At 45.4% G+C, this 12,634-nt stretch overlaps 1 protein-coding gene across 1 annotated transcript; it reads right to left on the reverse strand.

Annotated features, from left to right (window-relative positions):
- Positions 1–583: 583 nt before the first annotated feature.
- On the reverse strand, positions 584–3,045 carry LOC129344404 (somatostatin-2-like). Its single transcript, XM_055001011.1, has 2 exons — positions 2,944–3,045; positions 584–808 (listed from the first exon to the last, which is right to left on the reverse strand). The coding sequence occupies exons 1-2, from the start codon at positions 3,043–3,045 to the stop codon at positions 584–586; spliced, it is 327 nt and encodes a 108-aa protein (XP_054856986.1).
- Between the last annotated feature and the right edge of the window lie 9,589 nt (positions 3,046–12,634).

The raw sequence follows: 12,634 nt of genomic DNA on the forward strand, positions 1-12,634 counted from the left end.
AAGATCACTTGCGGTTCTCTGATTCTGACTATCTGAAAGTGCAGAGCTGAAACCCTGCCCCATGTTACAACCAGTGTGCCCTCCCCACCCCCAAGATTTTTCAACACACACCAAGCAAGGAAACTGTGTTCCAAGGAGCCTCTAGACCATGCTTTATTTGCAAATGGAACCGTAACACAACCAACATTTGAATCATTTGATGACGGAAAGTAAACACAAATGGGCAGATGCTATTTGACACTGGCAGGCAGAGTTATATTCTAAAGAAATCAGAGATGGGGGCGGGGAAATTAATGAACGAGGAGGAAAGGTGCCAACTCTCAAACTGCCCCCTTCCCCCTGTAGCTGTCCCTTTAATGGCAGTTTGATCTGCAGCAATGAGCAGGTGGCGACAGCGTGCTCCAAGCCATGAAAAGCTTTTCCTGCTGATGTCTGCTTAGCAAACCTCTGTTAAAGGCATAGGAGCAAGCTAAGCAGGGGGTTCTTTTTCCGGTCAGTTGGCAACTTTCAGTGGGAGACGAGTCAGGGGCCCCCACATCCAGAGGCAAAAAGGGGCTGGGGAAAGGAAGGGCTGAAGGCAGTGCTAGCAGTTGGTGAACGTTTTCCAGAAGAAGTTTTTGCAGGGGGTTTTGCGGTCTCGCTGGGTGGTCTGGGACAGCTGGTCAACTACGGAGTGTTCTTCGTTCAGCTCGCTTTCAAGCGGATCCTCCGAGTAGAAGGAAGCTGTAGCATCATGGTGTGCTTCCACCTGATCCAGGAGATCTGCCAGCATCTTCAGAACCAGGCCTTTCCGGGCTTTGAACTGCTCCTGTGGTCAGAGAATGAGACAGACAGAAGGTGGAGAGGTTTTCTGCCTTGCTGGACAGTTCAAGCAACAATGTGTTGTGTGTGCGTTTTTTGGGACGGGGGAAGGAGATTGGTGGGGCACTCCAAGTGGCATGCCTAGGTACAGGGGAGGTTTCCACCAGTGTGACAAAATGCAAAGAAAGGCAAGTTCCTTCTCTCTTGAATTTTGCAGTGGAGGGAACTGCAATAATTGGTGCATCTCCCACCCCTGCATGACAGGCGGCCCTCACAAAGTCCCCTCTTTCTTTTACAGAACTGATCAAAGGAAACCAGCCCTCTTCTTTCTCCCTGGTCAGCCCCGGGGGAACTTCAGTAGCCCTGCTCTGTAGTAGTAGTAGTAGTAGTAGTAGTAGTAGTAGTAGTAGTATTTATATACTGCTCTTCTAGACAGATTAGTGTACCGCTAAAAGCGATGAAGGAAGTTCGTGTTGTTATTATCCGCACAATACAGCTTGGAACCCAGAAATAATTTGCTACTGACCACGCAGCCATGTGAGAGCCAAATGGCATGATTCCGTATGTAATTTGTCTCTAAACAGCCATGGAGATGGTTGGACATAGGTAAGGGCTGTCCACTTTTAGACTAGTCCCTCTAGCTGTAATTTGGGCTGCTGCAATGAGCAGATGGCTCATTATTTAACCTTCATCTCCTGAAAAGCTTCAATTGCCCATTTCCACTCACTAAATTTCTTTTAAAGAGGCAGGACGTTTCCCCCCACCCTTTCTAGTTAAACAGCTTAAACCTGATGAAAATCATTTGAATTTTCATCTGTTTCTGCAAATATGATTAGAACAGATTAAAGCTCTTGTGCCTTTGCAATCTTTAGCAATAGACAAAAAAACCAACAGCCGTTTTCTTTAACACGACATCTCCACCCCAGGTGGTGCCGTACCTGTTAGGTTTCTGCAAGTCGTCTTCCTGATAACAGGAAATGACATGCCTGGAGTTGGCAACCCTACTGTTTTTTACATGCTTGTGGATGAAAATGGATTTTTCAAGACCTGGCTCTGACAATCTTGAACGTGTGGCTATACCATAGTGAGACAAACTTCCTGTTTCTGAGATTAGATCCTTGGAAGATGAGATGAGAAACAACAGCTGGAGTCACAATGATTCACAAAACCCACCCCAAATAATCTCCATGGCTCCAATGATTCATTCCTTCTTAGACTGCCCCATCAAGAGTTCAGATATGAAGGATGCATTGGAACCACAATCCAAAGCAAAACATGTGGGTCCAGAGAATGTGCAGTTTGGGAGGAAGGGTATTCTTTCCCAATGAAGAAATCTCCCTTTTCCTTAATAACAACAACAAAACCTCCCCCACCTTGTTCCCTCCTTTTGTCTTTCCCACTTTCTTTCCTTTTCCTTCTCTTTCTTTCTCACATTTGCTACTTTCTCTTACCCTTTCTCTTTCCTTTTCCTTCTCTTTCTTTCTCACATTTGCTACTTTCTCTTACCCTTTCTCTTTCATTTTCCTTCTTTCTCCCATTTGCTACTTTCTCTTACTCTTTCTCTTTCCTTTTCCTTCTCTTTCTTTCTCACATTTGCTACTTTCTCTTACCCTTTCTCTTTCTTTTTCCATCTTTCTCCCATTTCCTGTTTTCTCTTACCCTTTCTCTTTCTTTTTCCTTCTGTTTCTTTCTCTCATTTGCTATTTTCTCTTACCCTTTCTCTTTCTTTTTCCTTCTTTCTCTCATTTTTATTTTCTCTTACCCATTCTTCCCCCCTTCTCTTTCTTTCTCACATGTCCTATTTTCTCTTACCCATTCTCAGTGCAGCATGAACTCTAGCAATCCTTTCCTTCCTTTCCCTTCTTTCCTCCCTCCTCCTTTATTCAGCTCCCCCTTCTCCATACCTTTGCTCATCTCTTCTTCTTCTTTTCTCAGGACTCCCCCCCTTTCTTCCTGTCGCTTCTGGCTTTGCTCCCTCTTTAACCTTACCTGGTTTCTGTTCAACAAGCCCTTCTTGCGCTCAGCCTCCTAGCCAGCCAGCCAGCCACTTCATAATCCCCTTTAAAGTGCTTAAAATCTGGCAAGAACACCCCAATGCCCTTTATAGCAATTCCTGAAGGAATGGCATTCCTTTGGACTCACCCTACTGCTCTGAACCGAAAACTTGTCTTCGCCTGGCAACGCTGATGCTCTCATGCTCCAGAACAGCAGCAGCACTGCTGCGAGATTGGCCACCAGCTGCATGATAAATGGGGATCTGGGAGCTCTTTGGATCAGGCAGGGCTGCTCCTTAGTTCGATGCTTTCTCAGAAGGTGGCTGCAGCCCCTTTTATAAAGCCCTCCCAGAGCAGTGCAAAGTGACGCACAGCGCAGAACAATCTCGCAGGCCAATGAGACTTCGGAGGAGCGTGGGCAGAAAGGCTGCTCGAGGAGGGAGAGAACCGGGAAGGCCCCCTGAAAAGTAACATAGCCAGGGAATGATATAAACAAAAGGTGGAGGAGAATTATAACCAAGCATCACTTACTTTAAAACAAAATAACACGTCACATTACTTTCAAACCACCATTCTTCTAGTGACTTCACGTAGCACAGGCAGACATGAAACCGGTTTTCTGAGTTTGGTGGTTCTTTTTGCTTTCGTGGACTAGGACACATCTACAAAATCCAGCACGTGGTCTTTGCCATGGAAGTCTGAATTATTTTCACATGTTATATACAGGTTGTTATCGGCAAGCAGGCAATTAACTGTGCATTGCATTTTCCATTCAAACGCATAGAGAGCAGCATAAAAGATTGTAGAGTTTAGGTGGGTAGCCATGTTGTTCTGCAGTACAGCAGCAGGATTTGCGTCCAGTGGCCCCTTAGACACTAACAAGATTTTCAGGGTGTAAGCTTTCGAGAGTCACAGCCCCCTTCTTCAGACATTCTTCAGAGTGTCTCTGAAGAACAGTCCTGTGTAGAGTTTTCTTCCAGTCTAATCCTAATGAATTTAGACTGGAGAAACTGCCTAGGCAAATCTGCAAAATGATACACAATAAAACCATTTGTGAGCATGATGCATACAAATGCACATCTACATTTATTTATATCTCTTTCTGTAGGGAATACAAATAACTTGGGGGGAAAATAATTGATGATTTAAACTAATTCCCCAAATGCCTTGATGTTCTAGTGTGTGACTAAGATTTGCTACCTTGTTCTGCACCGAGGCTTGGCAGATCAGGACTGGCTGGTTTGGTTCTCATTACTTTCTACTGGCGGACAAAGTGGCTGGTGCTGGTAGGTGCAGTGGTAGGTTAAAGGGCAGGGACTGAAGAGGGGGGAGGAATTGGGGGGCTGTGGTTGGGGAAAGCCCCAGAATTCTCTACCAGAGCTTGAGGGGCCTTTATCTGTTCTTCAATATTTTCTTTTCCATTTCCATGAACATCCCTTCCAGGAGGGCTTCTGTCTGCTCCATCATAGCAGGCTTTCAAGCAACAGGCAGAGACGGTTCCATTTCTGAGAGAGTTTGCAGAAGTTTGAACTTCCCTGCTTAATCATGTTGGTGTTTTAATGATGTGTATTACATTACAATATTTTATGATGATTTTAAGGATTCTGTACAGTGGGCTTTATAATATTGTTGGCCTCCTTGGGAAACTTTTTCAAAAAGTCAGGGTATTAAATATTTTAATAAAATAGTACATCAATACATTCCTGAACACAAGCAAACAGGTTGTTCTATTAGAAACATTCTGTATGAAGATAGTCAGTTCTAGAGAAGGGCACGGACCGAAATACGAACCAAAGTTTGTCATGAACCAGGCTGGGGTTTTTTTGGTTCATCGGAGGGCATTTCTGACGAACCATGACAAACCACAACGATTTTTAGGCTGGTTTGTTTGGTTCATTTTTCGGATCAACAAACAAGTCACCCGTGCCAAAAATTAGAAGCTTTCATTGGTTAATCTGCCAGTGAAATTAGGCGGCTCTAACAGTTTTATAGCTGTATGCAAATCCGGCTTTCCCTCTCCGCAAAGCAACTGTGATCTTGTGTTGATCTTCCTCTTATACTGCTGGAATGTTGAGATTCCCTGTGAGGAAGGAACGCCTGGTGTTTGTTTGCTAGCCTGTATGTTTCTGGCTGCGTGGTATCTTATTAAAACACTCTTGTGCTTCAGTTCTGGATATTAAGTATGTAAATTTAAGTTAAAGATTCCTAAGCTAGGCTGAATGTTGAACGTTTTGCAAAACGGCACATCCAGGAACCATGGCTCTTGCATATAAATGGCGATTTTAAAAGAAAATTGTTCTCTTTGTGACTGCAATGTAAAAATTAGAAATAGACAATAACCAGAGGTCTTGAAATAAGTGGCAATTGTATAAAATGGCTCAGTAGAAGATAGCAACTGCACTCCCCCTGCCATGAAAGCATTTATGTAACAAACTTTAAAATACTTGAAAAGATCAATAATAAAAAACTATCAAAAAGATGATGAAAATAATACACACAGTAATGTCAACCCACATTGAGTTCTAAGTGAGATGGACAACGGTGTGGGACAATTAAAAGCCCACCAGTTCCTCGTGTCCGATAAATGACATAAAACTGGCCCAAGCATTCCTAGTGTAGCCAAAGCACTCGTGAAGCCTCAGGGCATGTGGACGTACATTTATATGCGTACCCACTCAGCTTGGACCAAACCTCTCCTTTGATTGATTGTCTTTGACCAGAAACTGGCATTTCTCAGTCATTGCACCAACATTGTGGCACAGCCTGCCAAAGGTGGTGTGATCGAGGTTCTCTTTACGGGCATTTAGAAATTCCAGTAAACCCTTTATGATTCAAAAGGCGCTACGTCGACTGCCAATGCATTGGTTAACTAGAGTTTGTTCTGAGGCTGAATTAGGATTGCTTTTGGCAATTCTCCTCGCAAGTAATTTTGCAGTGTTTTTCATCGTTTTATTGCTGCTCCTTTATTTAAAAGGTTTCATGACGGAAGTCACCTGGAGCTTCCAGAAAAGCAAGGTATAATGGTTCGAAACAATAGTAACAACCTAAGAAGGTGGAAGTCTTCTATCGAAGATGTTCCTCGTAGTCATGAGGAATAAATCGTCCCCAGCTCCCGAGGAAAGATTTTTCTTAGCCAGGAACGGTTTCTCATCTAGAAGTGAAAAGTCAGTTGCACTCAGCTGGATGCAGAACTGCTTTTTCGTGGGCCTGTCTGGCACTAAGCAGGCAGGTTATGGTATTTTTTTAATAAGACAAATATTGGACAGAATCTGTGTGCATAATAGGAAAGGAGCCAGAACGAGCCATCTATGCCCGTGGAGGCCTGTGCAAATATGGAACAAATCTTTGCTTCATTGAAGGATTTTCTACTTAGCCCTATGCTGCAGACACACACGTTTCTAAGTGTGGTGGAGACTGTGTTATAAGAGCCCCGTTGTCAGTGGCACATGCAAAATTGTGAGTCAATCATAGAATCATAGAGTTGGAAGGGGCCATACAGACCATCCAGTCCAACCCCCTGCCCAGTGCAGGATCAGCCTAAAGCATCTCTGACAAGTATTCATCCAGCCTCTTCTTGAAAAGTGAGGGGGAGCTCACCACCTCCCTAGGCAGCTGATTCCACTTTTGAACTACTCTGACCGTGAAAAAGTTTTTCCTAATATCCAGCCAGTACCTTTGTGCATGTAATTTAAGCCCATTGCTTCAGGTCCTACCCTCTGCTGCCAACTGGAACAGCTCCTTGCCCTCCTCCAAATGACAGCCTTTCAAATATTTAAAGAGAGCAATCATGTCCCCCCTCAACCTCCTCTTCTCCAAACTAAACATTCCCAAGGCCCTCAGCGTTTCCTTGTAGGGCTCAGTCTCCAGACCCCTGATCATCCTCATCGCTCTCTTCTGCACCCTCTAGATTTTGTCCACATCCTTTTTGAAGTGAGGCCTCCAGAACTGCACACAGTACTCCGTGTTATGCAGGTTCTGGAAGCGTAATAAAAAGCTGCCAGATCTGTAAACAGAAGAGGAAGGGGAATAAAAGACAAGGGCACAGGCTTTGCAGACAGTCCAGTCCCCAAAACCTGTAATTAAAAAGATTCCAAGGAGCAAAGCGGGGAGGGACTTTTTATTTGAGACACAGGAGCGGCAAGCCTATGGAAAAAGATGAAGTGAGAGAGATCTGGAATCTGTAGATTGTTTCTAGTGGCCTCTAGTGGCCACAGGGTGCAATCTTATGCTCCGTAAAGCCTTTAGGAGAATTCATTCATATCTATGAAATAGGATGCCGTCAATATGCAGATGATACAACAACAACAACAACATTGGATTTATATACTGCCCTTCAGAACAACTTAATGCCCAATCAGAGCGGTTTACAAAGTATGTTGTTATTATCCCCACAACAAGCACCCTCTGAGGTGGCTGGGGCTGAGAGAGTTCCTAGAAGCTGTGACTGACCCAAGTTTACCCAGCTGGCTTCAAGTGGAGGAGTGGGGAATCAAACTCAGTTCTCCAGATTAGAGTCCTGCCCCTCTTAATCACTAAACCAAACTGGTTCTCACTATCTGAATCACCGAGGGATGCAGTAGAGATCTTGGTCACTGCCTGATAGCTGTGGTCAAATGGCAAAAAGGAAACAAATTGAAACTGAACCCAGACAAAACAGAAGTGATGCTGGTTGGGAAGGCAGAGATCTTGAAGGACATTGTACTCCCCTACTTTCGATGGAGTTCATCTGACCCTTGCGGACTCAGTTAAGAGCTGAGGGGTTACATTGGGTTCAGCGCTACTGCTAGAAAAGCAAGTGAAAGTAGCTGCAAAAAGTGATTTCCACAAGGCTAGGTGATTTCAGCCTAGCCTGGAAGATGGCCCCATACCCTGACATGGCCAATCTAGCCACGTGGGTCCATGCCATGGTAACATCAAAACTTGACCATTGTAATCAGGGGAGATGGGAAGCCACCAGGTATCCTTCCATTGTACATGGAAGCAGCTCCAGGAGAGACCCCCTCCCCCCCGAGCTTCTACCTGACATGAGAGAGAGGAGAGGTACCAGCCAGGAACTTTAAGACTAACCAACAATAGTGGCACAAGCTTTTGAGAACCACTGCTCTCTTCGTCAGAAGCATGTTGCATCTGGCGAAGAGAGCTGTGGCTCTCGAAAGCTTATGCTACAATAAGGTTGGTTAGCCTTAAAGGCACTACTGGACTCTTTACATTTATGCACACGGTGGTCATTCTCATCAGCCGGAGTTTGGAGCCACTGAGACCAAGCTATACCCCAGTGTTGCAACCAGAGTCGGCGGAGGGGATGCTTGGTGGCAACACTTGAGAAGGCAATGCCTCCCCACACTAAGAAGACAGTTTATGGATATGGAATATCATAAACCCCTTGCAATATGTCCTGGACACTGCTTGGCCCCATGCATAGCAGATGCCAGCTGGCCTGGAGGTTGGAAAGTTACCAAGCCATGAGTGATGGAGGGGTGACTGACTGACAGCCCTCCACACCCTGGAGAGCAGCAGAGATAATGAGGCTTCCTAAGAAAACTCCCTACCTAATCCCATCAATGCCTTCCTTCATCTCCTGTCTCCCACTTACTTGATCGAGGCTATTCAGCACACCTGATAGCCTTCCCATCCAGTATTTAGCAGGTCATCAAGCAATATTGTTACCTATAGTCCATTCCAAGATAGTCATATCAGACCTTTCCCAATTTATTGTCCTACCTCTGGACAAACCATTAAGGTACTGTTTTGGGGAGCAAGATGTCAGTTTTGCCCTATAACTGGACTTTCCAGCCACATGCTCAATGTGTGTGTGTGCCTTGGTACCCATCCATGCACCCCCAATTTGATTAGGCTCCTTCTCTCCCATGAAGCACTGGTCATTCTGCTGCCCCTCTGCAGACCTCTTCCTCTCCGGGACTGGTAAGTATCACCCTTCCCCTGACACTGCTTCCCCACTTCCTCACTGTTTTCTTAGTTAGTTCTGTGTGTATGCTGTGTGTGTTTTCTGTATGCTTGCCTTTTAACCCTCTGTTAATAAAGAAGATGTTCCTGTAGAACATCTGCCTATTTACTCGAGAGTTCTTTAAGGGAACAATCCCAGTATACATAGGTGGAGATTCCTCATTCTCCCCTTGTGCTGCATTAAGGAGGTCTCCTATTTGGGTAACACAACTGCTTTCTCCTGTGCAACCAGGCCAACAGAACTGATATCATGCAGCTGAGACTGCAAGGCTTGCCCAGTGTGGTCTCCTCTGACCCACAGCTTTTCAGTCTTGGGCTTTCCCCAAGATCCAAGAGGCTTTTAAGTGCAGGCGCTGGGCCCTGGACCTGGGGCCTTCTGCATGCAAAGCAGGGGTCCAGCACTGATTAAGGGGTTGTCCCCATAAAAAAGTGAACTCATGAAACAACCTAGTCATACCATTGTCTAAGACTGGCAGTAGCTCTCCATGGTCTCAGGTAGAGGCCTTTCACACCACCTACTACCTGGGGATGCTGGGGATTGAACCAAGGACCCCCTGAATGCCAAGCAGATGCTCTGCCACTGAGCCACACCCCCTCCCTAAAGCTACGCAAGTTCTCTATTGAAGTTGCTCCCGTAAGTTAAAAGCACAAGAAGAAGGCCTGTCCTTTTTCCAGGGCTCGTCGTGGCACCTTTTTGAATTATTATACAGAAAATTGCATAAATGTAACTTTATTATAGATCTTGATAATTTAAATTCTTTCTTAGTTAGATTTCATAATTTACTGTATTACTTCCCAATGTTTTGAATATGAACCTTAACACAACCTTTTCTTGTGTCCCTGGTACATATGAGCACGTAATTATCCTCATCGTCTTCCCTCCGTTGCATATCTAGGGCATCATTCCGGAGTTCGTCAACATCCCTGCTTGACCGGTGCTCTAATTCTAACACACCATCCTGTGAAGGAAGAACATAGCAAGGAGGAACAGTAGGTGCCACGGGCATCCAACACCACCATCACCCGGAGCTTCCCAAGCAACTTTGGAGGTTTCTTCTCAGGAGAGAAGCCTGCAGAGAAGTCTACGGGAGACTGGCCAAGCCATATGTCTGTCAGGTTTTGCCAGGTATCCCAAAGCACTTCACTGCATCTCTCAAGGTGTATGAGTTAAAGTTACTTTATTGAGGAGTATACCAGTATCAAGTTATTGGCTGGAACGAGGCTAGTAACTAAAGCTAAGAGAATTATAGCTCAAAACCCTGCCCTGAACAGTGTAGGAAAGTTTGTTAGAGTTTGAGCACACAAAGTGTGAGAACACAGAGAAGAAAGTATAAACATTCAACAATCTTTAGGTCTGTCGGACAATTGGTGCTGTCTCTGCTACACTCCAAGGTCACTCTCCCAGGCCGGGGACTGTTACTGAAATATCTGCACGATAAGCAATTAAGCGTTCTCTCCCAGCTCAGGGGTACCTTTCTATACTCTCAGAGGATAACGCACAGAACACTGGCAATAAGAACATCACTGAAACAGGAATCAAACACAACCATGACAGATATACTGGGGCTTATCTGACAATATCTCAGGACAACCTGCGCATTCCAATAAATTTGGATCCTTTCAAGTGGAATCAAGTAAGGAGATCCCACTCCACTGAGAAGGAGTAAAGACACCCCTGTGTCTGAAGAATCCAGGTTTTCAAAAACAGATCACTGATACCGTAGCCTGAAAAATCTTTTTATCATTACATCGCCCCTGGCACCAGAAAATATTGTCACCAATCCCAGTTCATGGCCACCTCCCTCCTTCCATAAAGGAAAAGGGGCTTCTATGTTGCCCTCTAGCAGGAGGGTAGCGGGGGTAGAGGTTCCTTCTCTAGGCGTCTCATCTAGTCGTCGCGGCTCCCTATTGCCGCTGCCAGCTCCTCTTGCTCCCCTAAAAGCACTCTGAGGCAGTGAGAGGGAGCTGATTGCGCCAACGGCGGTCAGAGGGAGCTGGCAGAGGAGATCGGTTCCTTGTCCCTCTCACTGTGGAGCTGGCAGCGGTGAGAGGGAGTTGAGCGGACTAAGTGAGAGTCCTAGAGAAAGAGCCTGTGCCAGAGAAAAGAGGGATTCTCTCCCTCTTCTCCCTGGCAGAGGTTCTTTCTCACCACACTTCCTGTGGAACCTTGCAGGAAACTGATGCGTGTCCTCCAAGTGTCAGGCTTCTCGTCTGTTTTGGCTCTCAGGCAGAGGTCTTTCTCATCTACCTGTTCTGCCTGTTCCCTTTAATTGGAGATTTCGGGGACTGAACTTGGGACCATCTGAGTGCAAAGCCGATGCTTTGTCAGTGAGCCGGGGCCCAAGCTCAAGATGTTCACCTCTGCATGGCTGCAGGTCAACCTGCTACTTAAGGATGAAAAAATGGCAATCTAATAAGAATGTGTGTTAAGAAGAAACACTTTATTTTGTCGGCCCCGAACTGACCGTTTACTGATTTCATCAGGTATCCCTCCCAACTCCTGTTCTAATATTAGAAGAAAAGGGGAGAATTTTCTCTCTTTGACCTCAGAGATGCCCCCAAGGTTTGTTTGGCTCATAGCCGCTGCCAACTGACAGCATTTTAAAGATAGAGAGACTGACTGATGGTTGTACCCCCGACACCACTGCTGCATCTCTATGCTGGAAAGAGACAGCTTCATTTTTAGAGTTCCCGCTTTTCCTTTCTGTCCAAGGAAAATGCAGGATCAGTTCATCATGACTTCCTCAAACTGCTATCTCTGAAGAAGAAAAAAAATGGCATTCCTTTCTGCACTGACCTTTTTAGCTCTGATTGTAGCCAGGAGTGGAAGCGCAACCAGAAAAGTGAGTAGAAACTTCATGTTGCTGGAATTGGCTGCAAGAAAGGCAGAGAGAGATACACACAGAGAGAGGCAATGAACGAACGAACGAACCAACCAACAAAATGAATGAACCAACGAAATGAACGAACCAACGAATGATGGCAGCCCCAGAACTCGGAGCCCCAGGAAAAGAAAAAAAAAGATTCAAAGAACTATTCTCTCGATAGGAGTGAAACACTCATCTGAACTTCCTGGAATGGTCATCCTAAAAATTAGAGTGTTAAACATACTACAGAAGGCAACTCTGTCACTAGGAATGGGGACACCTGAGTTCAAATCCCCACTCAGCCATGAAGCTAACTGAATGACTTCAGCATAGTCAATCCCTCACAGCATAGCCTACCTCACTGGGTGGTTGTGAAGATGGAGGAAGAGAGATCCGTGTATGCAGCTCTGAGATTCTGGGAGGATGAGGAGAGGGATTAAAATGAATAGATAGATGCAAAAGAAATTAGGTTGCAATTCCCTGGCAGTAAACACCAATTGAATAACATGAGAGCTACTTCTGAGAAGGCTTGTTCCTCAATACACTTACTTGTTGTTCTCGGGCTTCTTGTGTAGTGAGGAATGCGGTTTGCTGTGGATCTCTTGAGCTTCCATTGGTTTTTAAAGCAAAGCCACTCCCAGTTTTTCCAGAAATCAAAGTGCTGTTCTGCTTTGGAATACAATTACATAGCCAGTGAGCAAGCACTAAGCTTGCCCACTGGAAAGGGGAAACATTTCCCTGTCCCTGTAACAGAGGCTTAATGAGCGGAAAGGGGCAGCTGATACTTTTCATGGCAAGAAGTTGAATAACGTCACCTGGGCATTGCTTGCAGTTCACGTTGATTTTAACGGGATAGCTAGAGGTCGCCGTTTACATGCTGATCACCTTTGTGAGGACAGGGGGAGCTGGTCTGGCACTGGGCAGCTCAGCTGCATTGTGAAGCAGTTTGGATTATTCCTGAAAAGCAGTTTTCTTTATGCTTGACTCCAGAGTCCTATACACCCTGAG

Source organism: Eublepharis macularius, chromosome 17, assembly GCF_028583425.1.
Source record: "Eublepharis macularius isolate TG4126 chromosome 17, MPM_Emac_v1.0, whole genome shotgun sequence".
Classification (NCBI taxonomy): Eukaryota; Metazoa; Chordata; class Lepidosauria; order Squamata; family Eublepharidae; genus Eublepharis; species Eublepharis macularius.

What these genes read in the sequence shown, in the direction of transcription:
- LOC129344404 (XM_055001011.1), bottom strand. Translation starts at nt 3,045, where the DNA reads ATGCAGCTGGTGGCCAATCTCGCAGCAGTGCTGCTGCTGTTCTGGAGC. An exon ending in TTTCGGTTCAGAGCAGTAGG is followed by an intron (nt 809 to 2,943) that starts GTGAGTCCAAAG and finishes CTCTGACCACAG; the next exon opens with GAGCAGTTCAAAGCCCGGAA.